General features: G+C 40.5%; 1 protein-coding gene across 1 annotated transcript in view; it reads left to right on the top strand.

Annotated features, from left to right (window-relative positions):
* HAPLN1 (hyaluronan and proteoglycan link protein 1) overlaps positions 1–15,949 on the top strand; it is a 64,679-nt gene that overhangs the window by 43,584 nt on the left and 5,146 nt on the right. The window contains exons 4-5 of the mRNA XM_075020052.1: positions 2,860–3,234; positions 12,811–13,113. Of these exons, the coding sequence (XP_074876153.1) occupies positions 2,860–3,234; positions 12,811–13,113 (678 nt within the window). The remainder of the gene's footprint in view (positions 1–2,859; positions 3,235–12,810; positions 13,114–15,949) is intronic.

Here is a 15,949-nt window from a genome sequence, read left to right as displayed (position 1 = left end):
TCATCTCTTTTTCTGTAAAAAAGAACTGGCTTTTAGAAAACTCGAGGGTGGGAGACTTATTTCAAGTGTTGCATCTCCCTTGGAACCTCCAAGGATGTAGAAGATGTTCCAAGCTTAGAAAAGCCATGCTTTTCTTTCCTTTCCCAGCTTACCATCCCCTCTGTTCTTTACACTTACTGAGATATAAACTCAGGTAATGGCTGCTGCAAAGGGCCAGAGGAGGTGGGAAGCAGCCAGGGAGAGAGGTACACCACCGCACTAGGATGCTAATGCTGGAGTCAGAGGTGGCAGCGCTCCGGGCAAGTCTCCAGGCCTTGCTGGCACAGACTAGCTGTTGTTAGAAAGAGCGAGCATTAACAGCCTGAGTCAGACTCTCCCTCCTGCCCCAGTCCTTTCTGCCAATATTTATTGACTTGACTATTTCAGTATTAAAGACCCAACATAGTTGAGCTCTGATTCAGATTTCTTGGTACTAACCACCCCAAAGCATAACATTTCTCCTCCCAACGTGGACAGAAGTCTGTGGAACGTCTTTGTCCCTGAAGGAAACAGGGAAATTTGCAGACCAACTGTCCTGGCTGCCTTCACTTTCTTCCTTCTCCTCGTCTTGTGGAAACAGTGTTAGCAATACTTTCCATGGTGCCTTGCCTCAAATCACCTCTCTCCTTGGATGCTCTCCTCTGAAAGGGGCAAGATGGGTTATCAGAGCTGCCCTGAGTCTCTGCTCACCTCTGGGAAGAAGGGCAGTGAAAAAGAAAAGCAGTTATATGGGACTGCTCTGCAGTAATGATTTCTCACTAGGTAGGAAGGTCTCTCGTCCTGGTAAAACAGCTTGCAGTGCTCAAGCTTGTTCATTCTTGAGGAAGCTGGTGCCCTGGCTAGTCTGTCCTGTGCAGGTAATAGCAACGCTCCTGACACAGCACCCCCTGACAAAGAACTGCACATTTGGGATACCTGTTTTTCTTAAGCAGATGCACGTTCACACTCAGCAAGCTTGTCTTTGCAATTACCACCCCTGAACATGTTTGCCTAATCATAAAATGCTGCATACCCTGGGTCTTTTGCTGCTTAGTGTAGCCAGCGTGGACAGATAGTGAAGTCAAACTGAAACTGCAGTTTAGGTGAACGTATCATTGAGCCGCCAGACCTGTCAACAAGACTCAGAAGCCTAGGACTGTCCGGAGACATTTATGAGCTACAGACCCTAACGTCTCCCTGCACCCGCCGTGGCTGCAGACACACCACAGGTTTTCGCTCTCTGGTGGGCTCCTCACTGAAACCTCGTCTGTCAGCCCGTCTCCATCCCAGTCCTTCCCTCCTTCAGTCACCCATGCCTCTCTCTGGCTGATGACTTTTTTGCATGCATTTCTGCAGTTTTGTCCTATCAATCCAGATTCATCACCGTGGATGCCAGCAGAAAATTGCTGCCAGCCTTCACAGGGTCAGCCTCTCAGCAACATCTGCATTTGGGAACTTAGCTTTGGCTTTTGCTGATGTTAGAGAGAGGCAGACCAAGCCTTAGAGTCAGGAGTCACATTTCTAGGCAGTTACATTGACCTGCTGAACACACACAGGGAATTACAAAGTCTTTCTTTGCAATCTGTTACATAGAGTGAGGTCAGTAATTCTTTCCCAGCAAGCAGAGCACCGGTGATTCATTGCTAGTTTCGGTCAGTGTCTCAGTGATACAGGACAGCAATATCTACAGAAGCGCTGAGCTTGCTAAATCAATTTTGCAAACTGAGCATGGGAGGACAGGCAAAAGGTACTGAAAGAAGGAAATATTCTCGCTTTTTTATACATCTGCTGACTGCCACCATGAAATCTGTGTTTTCTGGGCTTTTCCCAGGGCAGCACATCCTATCAAAGAAGCCCCAGAGACTTAAAGTTGGAAGTGAGCACCTGCTCAAGCTGACTGTCCTAAACATAATGATTTTATAGAGCAACATCAGCCTTTTTCTTTAGAGAGAAAAGAGAGCAGGGAGTATGGAGTGAGGGTGTGGAGGAGAGGAGCCAGCCAGTTAAATATGGGTTTGTGTAAGAAGTGAGGTCAAAATATCAAAGATAAAATAGTGACAAGTTTGAAGGAGATGAGGAAAACAGATGAGGAAAAACCAGACTGAGATGATGGGGAAATAGGGCAGGAGAGGACCAGATTTTACATTTGAAGATAAATTGGACTTTCTTACTTTGGTGGAAGTATGTCAGAAAAGGAACTCAAACTCAAAAATTGGAATAAAATACAAATAGAAAATGAGATATTTTAGAACTTCACTGACATTTTTCATGTCAATATAAATAGTGCTATTTGATACAATAATGGTTCTTCTGTCTTGTGAGTGTGACTCACGGCCTCCCAGATCGTGAGGGGCTTTGTATGCTGCCACCTGAATAAGCTGAGTCCATACATAAAAATTGAATTATGAAAAAAATTGCAGCACTAATATGCAGCTTTTGAACAACCCACAGGGAAATATGGGACATTTGTGTGGAGCCTTTTATGGATGATGCCATTCATCCACCTGCTATACAACTCTGTAAATATATTTGTACAGCTCTATCTTCATGATTATGGAGTATATAGGATGGGTCTGCCTATATGGGGGATAATGCTGCGAACCAGTTTGCCTTTCTGCCTGGCAGTGTACACACACAGACATACTTGCAGCTAAGTAAATAATTATGTGTAACTGGTTTATACGCTCTACTACTGTGTAGGTACAAAATGTTTGCAGGGAAATGATCCTGCAGACTTAATGTATAGTAGAGCTGATGGTTGTTATGGCATTGATCATATCCATTCTGTAAAAGATAGATTGCAGACTAATTCTTGTTTCTGTTTTTCTCCTTGAATCCTAGCAGAAAATGGACCCCGTCTACTTGTGGTAGCAGAGCAAGCTAAAATCTTCTCACACCGGGGTGGCAATGTCACACTGCCATGTAAATTTTACCATGAACACACATCAACAGCTGGCTCAGGAACCCACAAAATCCGGGTCAAGTGGACCAAACTCACCTCAGATTACCTCAAAGAAGTGGACGTCTTTGTTGCAATGGGACACCACAGAAAGAGCTATGGAAACTACCACGGCAGAGTGTTTCTGAGGGAAAGCAGTGAAAATGATGCCTCTCTTATAATCACAAACATAATACTGGAGGATTATGGGCGATATAAGTGTGAGGTGATTGAAGGATTAGAGGATGATACAGCAGTGGTAGCCCTGAATTTGGAAGGTAGGTAACACCTGATTTATACTTAAATTCAGATTTGTGTAGTGTTAAGGAATACCTGCTTTTTTCTTCTAATACTGCTGATACTGTATTATCAGTGATAACAGCAAGCTGAGAAGTGGGATTCGTTGTGCTCTGGGGATCTCAGCCTGACAGCCCATGACAACAATCACAAATTAGAAGAACATTAAGACTTCTATAACTTATGCTAGCCTACAGCATATTCAGCTACCAGTGAGACCTGGTGTGACGGGAGCCAAAAAAAATGACCAAACATAGTATGAAGAACTCCATATGTTTTTAATTTTCTCCTGTCACTTTACAGAAGTCATTGTATGTTTTTACAGTAGACTTACTTAGGCAAAATTATATTAAATATTCCTCTAATAGCCATTTTACAAAACTTCAGGACGTTTTAGATAATCGAGCAAATACAAATCTTCTTACAAAGAGGAAAAATGTTAAAGTAGTTTTCCAAAGACAATGGTTTTGTTTTTTCCAGCCTTATAATTACATAAAATAGATCTCTCTACTGCCTGCCAAGACAACTCCTACATGTAGTCTGTAGTCATTCCTTTCAGCAATATTCTTGAAAACAACAGAGTACAAAGCATTAGAAAAATTAGTGAAATAGGTTTAAAGAGGACCAAAAACTCAGCTTTCCTTTACTCTTATGAAATTCAGATAAATTTTATGAGATTCAATGCATGTTAACCAACATTGGGCCTTTTACCCCAAAGCACTGCACTCAACTAATTAGTAAACTAAAAGTTGCATGAAGATGTCTCTCTTTTACCCTTATACTTACCACCAAGTGTGTGCCAGAGAGAACTTTATAGAAGCCACGTTATCTGGGAAAAGTAGTTAGGAATGAAAAGGAAAAGAAAAAAGGAAAGAGAAGAGAAGAGAAGAGAAGAGAAGAGAAGAGAAGAGAAGAGAAGAGAAGAGAAGAGAAGAGAAGAGAAGAGAAGAGAAGAGAAGAGAAGAGAAGAGAAGAGAAGAGAAGAGAAGAGAAGAAGAAAAATCACATCCCTGGCTCTCACACCTGTAAACAGGTGAAATAGGTGACTTTCATTGAGAGTTAGTGTACATTATCACGGTTATACAGTTACCCTGCACAACAAGACTGGCTGAGTGTTTCTTGGAACCAAATAGATGTCATGGGCTTGGCTTACTTCTTCACATCTATTTTTCCATTCCTTGTTGGAGGTTGCTGCAGCCTTCCATTTCTGAGTGCAGAAAGGCCCTGCCCAGTTTCCATGCCAGCAGGATAGTCTATTTAGCTTGTTTCACCTCACATAAACCATCTTTGACAAGAATGTACACTGTTCTTTTCAAACTTAGGAGATAAAGAAAACTGGACGTATACATGTCCAGTTTAAGTTGTCTAAAACAGTTTTGAGTGAAGACAGAAATGAGTAGGAGGAAAAAGCATTTTACTTTATTCTGCTCTGCTAGCCAAAGGCTCTCATGTGGTCAATCTCCTCTTCGCTCGGCGGGAACTGCTGTGTTTGCTCCTTCCAGCTGCTGTTATTGAGACAAGCCACTAAAGGGAGAGCAGTGTCTGCTTGGCATGCTCAGCTTTACCTAACCAAAAGCAAAGTCCTCTGCCCAGGCTGCAGGTATGAGCCCTGGCATTGGAAGACACGTTATGAGATGGGCAGCGCCAGGGGACAAGAGTGATCCACTTCACAGGGTGGTTCCCAGACAATAAGGATGTAAATAAAAATGTGGCAAGTGCAGCTATTTACTACACTTGAGGAATAGCAAGCACCATGTAATCCAGGTCAGAAACACGCAACATCCCTTTGGCTGTGTTTAACCCCAGCACGCCTCTTCTCCTTTCGCACTGTTGTACAGATGGTCCTGGAGCCCACCCCTGGGTTGCGAGGATGCTCAGTAATTTGATAATATTCTTCTGACAGTCTCCTTACACCCTAAGCACATACCTCCATCAGGCTTTGAGATGTTCCAGGTCAATAAATATATATCTTGTTCCCCATCGGATAGTGGGATTTCCCTGCTTTTTATGGCATTATGGTATTTTCGCCAATGAAAAGGGGTCAGAGCCAGTGTCAAATCTTTAACATGTTCATGACAGCACAGATCTGGACCAGATACTCATCTGGTGCCACTTAGCATCGTGCCTCTGAAGCAAAAGTTCATTAGCTTTCTGCTATTAAAAGCAAGGAGGTTCCAGTACAAATGCATCCTGCTGTGCCAGGAGTGCTTGGGGAAGGGGAGATGCTGATGGCTGGGCAATATCTGATTGATACTAGAGTAAGAAAGCAATGAGAAATCTTCTTTACTGCAGGCAGTAAGACAACTGAAAAAAGGACTCTTAGTCTAAACAGTGTCTCCCCCTGAAGAATGCCAACTCCAGCCCACCCTGTACAACCGCACCACTCCTTCCTGTTTTCCCCCACCTCCAAAATGAGGAAACTCGTAAGGACAGGAGGAATCATATTTCTCCAACCAAGATGTTCCAATCTGTCCTCAAGGGAAAGTTTATATATATTTAACTAGTGTCTGGCTAACATAAGAAACAATGTCTTTTTAATGATTTCTGTCAGACATGGGACAGGTGTAAGACTGTTCATTTCTGACGTTCTAGAGTGATGTTTCCTAAACTGACAGGAAAATTTCATTTGCCAGACCTCATGGTAAAATGTAACCTTTCATGTGAGATAAGACTAGTGAGTGTATCAGTGTTAGTCCTCCTTATGACATCTAATTCCAGTGATTCTGGGTCTAAATTACATTGAAGTTTCCTTCTAAAATAATAGTGATTAAAACACACTTATATTTACAATGGACTTATATAGTTGATGGAATGTATTCCTCTGTTTGCATGCCCCATGCTTCTTTTTTCATCTCATCTGCAGCTTTATGTAGTGCAGGTTTTAATTGCTGTTTCATGTATTTGAGCAATGCAGAACAGATCAAGGAAAAAAAATCAATCTTTGGACAAAAATAAAAATATATCAACCCATTCCAACATTCTACATCTGTTATAAATAATAAGGTTAATCTCACAGTGGGAAGGATTTGCATCAATAGCCTGATGTCCTGAGATAGTGGCCCTAAGGATGTTAATTGGCAGCAAGACAAAACCATTTATATCCAGGAATGCCCACTAGCAGTACAAAACAGCTGATCACTCCAATGTGAGCTCACTGTATAAACAGTATAGCTTTGGCTAGGTAAAAACATGTTAATATGTCAATATGAAAATAGTTGACCTCTACCTCAATGGACCTTTTTTCTTCTCCAAATGTGGTAGTGTTTTATTCTTATTAGACTTAAAGGCCTCCTGGGATTGTTATTAAATAAACTGTTCATAATAATTGGGTACTTTTAGCTTTGAAAAAATAGTGGATTTAGATTCAGTCTGTGTTTGTTACATACCTTATGTGGTTTGGGTTTGTTTTCTTCACTGTTATTTAATGCAGAACCATACCATTTCCCCCCTGTACTAGACAGACAGTGCTGTCTCGCAGCTACAGCTCAGGACTAGGATTCCCTGCAGTATTTCACAACCACCAGCTTTAAGAACAGTTCAATCATGTCACAATTACCATCCTGTTTGTACCCTTAAGTATAAGGACTAGTGTAAGGGCAGGAGGGTTGGGCTGGGCACAGTGGCTGCAAAAAATGTCAAGTACTGCAGAGAGCAGGACACTTTTTATGTTGGCCTTGTCACCAAAGCCATTTTCTCACTGAACTGGCCTTCCTCCCCTCCTGCACATAAACTATGGATCATGAGTTTTACACTCTTTGTCAAATGTTCTGAGAGTCGAAAGCTGAACAAATTAATGGGTCTCCTATGGCAGGTAGATATTGTTGCCTGAGTCATAAACAAAGAAAGAACTCTCAGATAACATTAAATTTTCTTTATATTGGTGTTTTACTGTTCTACACTAAATTTTCTTTATGTTAGTGCTTTACTATTTTCCTCTCTTATGAATACTAGGCACTGTAATGAATCTCACTATATCAGGTTTGTGTGCTTCGGCTTCCCAGGCAATGCAAAGGCGCCAGCACTGGCCCTCAGTTATACTGCTAAGGCACAGATTTTGTGTACTATTCCTTCGTGAGATTCAAGGGCCAGGTGACAAAGAAAGTGGAACAACGCTAAAATGCCAAAGGCAGATGTTTTACTATATTAGAAATTTTTTTTATTGTTTCTGTCTTCAGGGAGAGGTGATAACTGAACACATTAGTTTTGCAATACAGGCTATAAAATAATTACTTTGTACGTTCAACAGTACCAGAAATATGCAGCTCTAGATAAAGCCATTAAAAATCTCTGTGGAAAGCTGCTTCTAGATAGAAGCTAACTCTTTGGGTGGCTCCACATGAACCAAAAAACCCATCAGGTTTTATGATCTTGCTTAGAGGTATGTTAGCCTTTATGTCCAAGACAGAGTTAGAAAAAGAACAGGCATCTCTTTCAAAAACAGACTTTATCGTTCAAAACAGATCAAACAAATCCATAAGCTTCATATAAACAAATTCTCCCAAATTTTCACAACAATCATTTTCTAATCCAGTCATTTGCTCTTAAGCTGGATGTAAGCAATGGGGAATTCATGACTGAAATCAATATGAAACCAACTCCATGCTCTCAACAGCAGGATAAATCAGATTTAGCCTAATATTGTATGTCATACTTGTTTCTTCTGTGTGTTGCTGTTATATTCATACACAAAAAGCTATTTTAAATATCCTTTGCATGACAATCTGTTGTACTCTCTACTATAAAACTGATTTTATAGGACACACAATTTGTGGGTCCCTAGAAGACAACAAAAAGTCTTGTAAAAGGTGACAGGAGTTTGTCAAGAGTAAGTCGTGACAAACCAACGTAATTCCTTCTGTGACAGGGTAACAGGTCTTTGCAGACACCACTGTGTTTGCAAGTGCTGTGAGAAATGGTACTTGAAAGATGCAGGTGAAGTAAAAAGTTGAAAATACAGCAGCAAAAAATTATCTGGAAATGATGACCCAAAAGGAAAATGCTAAAAGAATTAGGAGTACTTAGCCTAAGGAGAGCAAGGAAAGACAAGAGTCTCCAAATTTTGATAAAGGCTGTAGAAAAATAAGCGAATAATCTGCTCCCAGGCTAGGTGAGTCTAGTTCATATGCCTGTATTTGTCAGAAATAAGCAACCCCACTGACAGCTTGGTTATGGGATGCTGTGGCCTGGATGGACACCATCTCAAGCTTCAGTTTCATTTTTAGGGAGATTGATACCTGCTGACAGCTAGTGGTCCACCCATGGAGTCTGTGCTGAATGATCACTTATCTGACAGTCCTGACAGGCAGAGAACTGGAGATAGAGTCTCAAGGAAAATGAGGGACTTACCACTTTTTACAGAGTTTTAGAAACCCAGCATGGAAAATTTTGCCATCAAGTGTATGAACCTGCCAGCATAAAACTGTACCCTACAGTATAGTATATAGCAAACCCTACCATTACCCTGTGTTTACACTGGCTACAAGAAAACTTACTTTTCTGCTTGGGCTAGAACTCAAGGAAGCCCATTTCTTTACTTTGGCTATAAAAAGACCTTTTTTTCCATATGGGTCAACAGAAATTTGTGTTGTTTTGTTCTTTGTGTAAATACCCTTAAAACTGCTAATTGTGTATGGTGCTGGCTTAATAGTCACCCATAAATTGTTACAGGAGTTGAGCTTTCTAAGGCTATTTCCTCACCTTGTTGTCTGGGGTAATCATTACAGCTCCTTGCACTGACAATATGTCTGTAGTGACTGAGTAATTGCAGAGCACTTGCACTGAATTTTAGGGATTACCTGCATATAAGACTCTGAAATACAAACAGCTTACAGAGGACACACAGATATAATCTCTTTTGCATTCCCTAAAAACGACAGTAACTGAAACAGAATTGTACATTTACAGAATTAAATGTAAGGCATTCATGGAAATACAGGTGTGCATGTGGGGAGGATATGTTATACATCTGGATCTTATTTGGTAGAAATCCTAATTTCCATTACAACAGTCATTTTTCTGGACTGTTATTGCGTTGTCATAGGTGCATACAGCAAGCTTCACCTGGCCCTCCTCTTTCACTAACAGATTTATTCTCCACTGAATTGGTGTGTCTCAGGTTCTTCCTCCCTTGCTTGGAGGAAAGGAGGTCCTTCCCCGGGGGCAGGACCTATTCCAGAGAATGGCATGTTTGAGGGAGGACCCACACTGTGAAGTCGATATTGTAAATTAATATTCTCCATTCAGGCTCCACAAGTGGCTCAGCTGCTTCCTTAGGGTAGGGAGCCGAATCATGAAGGTCAAGTTAAGGCTCCCCAGATCAGTCTTCCCACAAACTAACCAGTTTTTAACCATCTGAGGCTGGAAGTTTTCCTCCATTTTTTAAGCTGAATTTGTTAACGTTTGGAAGTGGGTGTTTTGTCTAGCGGTGAAACACAGAGTTGGAGTCAGTAGTTTAGATTCAGTCTGTAGTCTGGGAACAGTAACAAGCCTCAGGACAGCTTTTGTCCATTCAAGAACAGATGGGATGGATTATCTTTTGACGGGTTATAAGATCCAAGACTGAAGAAGATGCTTCGCAATTAACTAAAGTTCAGCACTGCTAAATTGTAACAAAAGGAAGATGAATAGTAAGATCCAACTATAAATTTCAACTAGATTTGATAGGGAAATGAAGAAGAAGAAAAAATATTAAAAAAGATGCAAGATAATGCAAAGTTACACTAAATACATACCCAGTCAATTTAGCTCTACAAAATCAGCAATGGCCACCCCCATCTGCAGGGTGAAATTGATGCTAATCAGTTGCAGGCTTGTACTGCAGATGAACTCAAACAAAAATCAGCTTCTATGCAGTCTACCCGAATATAGCCCAAAGCTAATATTACAGTTTTGTGCATGTTTATATTATTAAAACATTATGTCCCAAACTGTCAAACTCAAATAGATTTGTAACAAATTTACATACCTATTTAACCCCTTTTAAAAAGTGATTCTGGAAACCTTAAGGAATCAAATCTAATTGAAAAGTTTCCATTTAATTGTTGCTCATTTTTTAGAAATATGTAAGTTTAGAACGTGATTAAATAATATCCACCTCTGATGATTTTAGGGTGTTTTTTTACATGTATATGCAAATCAGACACATGTACTGGACAAGGAGTCAGTTGTCTGGGGAAGTGTCATTCTGGAAAAATAGTATTTGATTTCTAATAAAGTAATAAAGCTTGGACTCCTGGCACTTGCTACATTTTTATCATAGCCAGTGATATTTCTATACATTAGCACTGAGGGGGAACAAATAATTTTTTAAAAAAGAGGTGTGGAGGAGGAAGGAAAAACAGAGATCCAGAAAAATATGAAACATCTACAGCTTCTTGTTTATGAAGTTACAGTTAACAGCACATGTTGTGTTACATTACATTCATGCCTTATAGTTCAGAACACTTAATAACTGAAAAGCCCTTTAACAAAAGATTTACAAAAGGAAAGAACCTCAGCAGACTCTCTAGTTAATTGCTGAAGGAGAGCAAAATATTGTTTATTATTATCCTGCCAAGTTTACATTTGCAGGCTTTATTTTCTTGGACCAAGTCACTTAGGTTTAGTAATAACAAAGATTTTGTTTAACAAAAATAACACTTCTTGGATGATAGATGGGTGAGGGAGAGAAGGGAAAGAAAAGACATATTAAGGTAGTGGTGGAATACACAGCGAAGTGTGTTTGAATGTTATGAAAGAAGAATGGCTTCACTGCATGGTGACAGTCTTGCATGACCATAATGTAATTTCTCTATCCTATGCTACACTTCCCCGGAGACAAGGAATTTGTATAGGTGGGAGAATTCATCAGCAGGAAGAAAGTAAAAAGAAAGAAGGGCTTTTATACCAGTGTAAAGGTTTTGGCTCATCTTGTATTATCTTGTCTTCAGTCCCTCTGCATCCTACAGCACTTAGTTCTACAAAGATGTCTGAGAATAAACATTCTGAGCTGGATCTTCTCCAATGCTGTTTTATTTCACCTTATTACTAGACTGGGCTAAAGCCAACTGTAAAATTTAGATCTGGGTTAAGTTTCTAAACCCTGCCAAAGATTAGGGTGGTCTGATCCAAACTTTTGTTCCAAGTCTCTCTCTTCTCTTTCATCAGAGCCACATGGGGAGGTGGTTCTTCAGCATTTTCTGAAACATCTTTCATGCTTCAAGATGTAATCTGTAACTACAGATCTTTTTCATAAAACAAGCGGAAAATGTACTGTGGAAGAGTCTGTCAGATAAGGGCAATGACTTTGATAAAATGTTGCTGCTGAAATAATCCTGGAGGTGTCCCCACATCTCCCATCTCCACTTGGATGTCCTCTGTTATGAGAAGGTCTCTCTTCCATCACCAGTGGTGACCAACACACAGGGCTTTGGGACGGCCTGTGACCGGTCCTCAGGGGTGGAAGGAAGCATTTGGCAGGTCCGTGCTCTTTGTGCAGTGGCTTTCCAACATGTGTCCTTTGGTCAAGGCAGCAGCACTTTTGGCAGCCATAGGGGCAGCAAGGGAAGGAGGTGGCTCACATGGCTTCCTACTAGGGCTGTCTTGCATTGCTGCATGCTGTGTGCTACATGGCTCACCATCTGCAATTGGGGAAACCTGTCTTCTGCTCAAGGAACCATGCTCCCTGATGCCCTCTGTGAGGAGCTCTCCTTCCTTGAGCTGTGACAAACCACAAAAAAATGCTGGAAAGTAGCAGAAAGGTTTCCCTAAAACCACACACGACTTCACTGATTTTATTTCCCAATAGATTTCCTACTTTAAGACCTCAGGATACAAAAATTATGCCTCCTACCAGTTTAGCCTTGAAATGTTGTTATTAAGCCAGGCGTGAAATACCTTCCTGTTCCTAGGATAATGTGAAATAGAAGCAAACAAACAAACAAAAAAACAACTGTCATGAACCTCTCAGGAAATCTTGGCAAGGGTCCATGCAAAGAACATAGCATTCTGTTATGTCAATCAAAACATTTCATTTTAATGTCTACGTGTAAAATGAGATAGTTCATATGTATCTGTACTACAATTTCTTCATTCTAAATGACTGCCAGAAAATCCCCAAATCCCATCCCACAAAAAATAGAGTTAGGCTGGGGTTTAATTTACTTTTTTTTAAATGAGAAATTGATCTTACAGCTGATAAACTGGAATTTTCTGTTGTGTAGTTGCAAAATTTCAGCCAGCCCTGCTCCTCTTTAAGCACTCTGGGAGTGCACGAGGGTGAGATCACAGTGGGGACAGGAAAGCTGCAGATGAGAGCAACGTGCAAATCTGGCATGGTTCCCATTGGGAAAGGGATGAGGTTACAGGGAGAGGAGCCGGCTAGGTAAGGCGGCAGCCCTATCCCCTTCTCAGACCTAATGGCTGATGTGCTGGCAGCGCGTTTTTCCCCAGAAATAAAACAACAGTTTGACACACATCATGGAGTTAATTTTATTTCTCTTTCTGGTGACTGTAGATGCTGTTTCCCTTTCTTCTGCTTTGTCAGTGTCCTGTAACTCACCCTCTTTCTACCCCTTCAGGTGTTGTATTCCCTTACTCACCACGGCTGGGTCGTTACAACCTAAATTTCCATGAGGCTCAGCGAGCGTGTCTGGACCAAGACTCTGTTATTGCCTCCTTTGACCAGCTCTACGATGCCTGGAGGTCAGGGCTGGACTGGTGTAACGCCGGCTGGCTCAGCGACGGCTCCGTGCAGTACCCTATCACCAAGCCCAGGGAGCCTTGTGGAGGGAAGAACACAGTGCCTGGGGTCAGGAATTATGGGTTCTGGGATAAAGATAAAAGCCGATATGACGTTTTCTGTTTCACTTCAAACTTCAATGGTAAGAGTCGTCTTCACCACTACCTTGTAAATGACTGTTTCTGTGCTTAGGAAAGAAACTCTGATGGCAGCAAGTGATATTTGATTTGTCAAAGCTTATGTTGGGCTTGGAAAATGTTATTGTTGAATTTACAAGGACACATGTGCAGAGTAAAGTTGTCTTTGCCACATGTTCACGTAGATTGTTTTTACAACTCAGAACTTGCATTGGCAGGAGTTTCTAATATCTCTGCTTTCACCCTGTTAAAATTTATATGTACTTTTTCAGTGTTGGTGTATGCGCAGTTTATTTTAGTTAAAGTGACGAAGAAACCTGTGATTCATTAATTGAGCTTTCCTGTTGAATTCAATTATAATTATGATGTTTTACAACTTAAATGTATCACCAAAACAAAATTCTGATTACCACTTCATCTATGCTTTTGTGTCAAGCAGCTCCTGCTCATGTATGAGGTCTAATATGACTAATACTTCCTTATCAGCAAAGCTATTTCTGGCTTTCATGCCTAATAACTTCGATTCCTAGTCTTAGTACACATACCAAAACCCTGTTCACTTTTGCTGTGAGCTTGGTCTGCTCTGAACCTTTTTTTAGCATCTGCAAGCTTTTTGCTATTAGTAGGTGTTACTTTTGGTATGAAATGACTTGATCCTAGTTTGCTGTCATTTCAGGTTTAATCTAGTGGCTGAAAAGCATTGCTGTGAATGAGAGGAACACTGCAAGGAAACATGTGCAAAAGGACTCTACAGTCCTCTATAGCATCACACTTGTGGATAATTCCTACACAACTTTGCACATGTTTGGCTTGCAGCCCACTCAGACCAAGGAGCATGGCCTTTTTTGTTTATGCACAGATTGCTTATCCACAATGGAGCATTTTTGTCTTACAGCACACCAAAAATAAACATAAGCCTTTCTCTAAGAAGATACGGTCTAGTGCTAAGTCTGCTCCACCATCTCAGAAAAAAACCCAAATCCTCCAAGCAACAATATTAAATTAGGTTGGATGCAGTCTGAAACAAAAGTTTATCTGATTTTTATCATGCTGAATCATTCCATGATATGCTGGCTCATTTTTTTCTTGCTTCATTTATCCAAGGCAAAATCCTATATGAGCTCATCTTTTATATGCAGATTTAACCCTGTATTATAGAAATAGTGCTGAGGAATAAAATAAACAAGGGAAAAGAATGAAAATGTGATAACTGCACTATTTATGATGCTTGCAGTGTAAAAGTTTGTGACTAATGTTCACTAATGACCACCCTTTTCCACACTAGCAGCTGGACAGTATCTTTTAAGAAAGAGAAAAATAATTTCTGGACAAAAAAAAAAAAGTATTGACAGATAAATATTGTCTGTGCATTGATACAGCAAGACAGAGAAAGAGAAAGAGGAATAAGGTAAGGTGAGGATAAGGTATACAGGTAGTAGAAAAATCAAAGACAAGACACTAAAATGAATCTCATTCTTGGTGCGTCTGTTAAACTGACCTGCAAGACAGAATACTACACAGCAGTAGAATGATATATAGAGCTGAGCACCATCTCTTCTAGTTCCCTGCAACTCAGTGTCATCTAAGTCTCTCAAGGTATCGGCAGAAAATCTAGACTTCTGCATCTTTCAGCGTCCATTTCCTTAACCAGCAAGTCACCAGATTACATTATCCTCACACATCCCTGCTATATTCTCCTCTATTCATGGGAGACCAACCCAAAATGCCAACTTCCTATTTTCAGCTCAATGCTTCAGAGATCTTATGTATGCTTAACAGCACACGTTAGCTTTCTCACTGTAAAGGGAAAAGCTTATAATACCCCATTTTGCCACCAGGTCGCAATTGCCATAGATATTGGCTACAGGCAAAGAACTATTTCTGCAACACCCAATATTGATTCTCTCAGCTCAGGAACAGCCAAGGAAAATGAGAAGTGGTTAGGACACCATGCATTTCCAGCAGTGGCAGTGACTGCTGGAGTCTCCTGATGGTATGAAACAGAGAAGCCTTCAGCTTTATGTAAGGGGGCTGAAAAAATGCCAAAGGCCCCAGGATCAGGAGAGTATAAGGCATGCTCAAAAAAAAATTAAAGATCTCAAAGAATGTCAGCTGTGGGAGCTGCTATGAAGAAAGAGGGTGGATGAGGTTTAAATTTCTGCTAGTTGGGTTCTTTTTAGGGAAAGAAGTCCCCCAAATACATTATGATCTCAGGGATCATAGAAAAAAGGGGGGGGGGCACTCAATTTTAAATAGTTCAGCAGTCAAAGCAAAAAGTCTTTTCTAAAATACATGCAAAGCTTGTTTTTTCACCTGAAGAAGAAAGGTACAGAACAGCAAAATTACCTTCAGCCATTAAGGTGAAAAATGAAAATGTCATCATCAATGCAGTGAGTTCAAATCCAGGCTCAGTGTTTTCACTCTGGAACTGTTGGAACCCATCTGTGGTAAGCTGAATACACCAAAAAGTATGGAAAAAAAAGGGGGGTTTATACCATTAGTGAAGAATTCTGTATGCATTCCTGTTACCTGCACAGGGAAACTGTTTTAACAAAGTCTGTCTGCAATGCAATATAAAATAATCTTAGTACTTTAAGGAATTACCCTCTACAGCGTCTTTTCTTAGTGTAAGTGCAATACTTGAACATTTTGTTCCGCCTGTGTAACTGCTTCATACTCAAATCTTTCTGTTGGTTCATAGAACTGTTCAGGCTTTGTGTCTGTGCAAGTAAAGCCAAAAAGCTGAAAATGTTTCATACACTTTGTATGTAGTAGTACCAGCAATTTACCAGTTTATAAGAATACATAGTGATGTGTTTCATAAAACAATACAAAGAGTAA

Source organism: Buteo buteo, chromosome Z, assembly GCF_964188355.1.
Source record: "Buteo buteo chromosome Z, bButBut1.hap1.1, whole genome shotgun sequence".
Classification (NCBI taxonomy): Eukaryota; Metazoa; Chordata; class Aves; order Accipitriformes; family Accipitridae; genus Buteo; species Buteo buteo.
The sequence above is the reverse complement of the archived record's forward strand: the minus strand, read 5'-3'. Positions and strand labels throughout refer to the sequence as shown.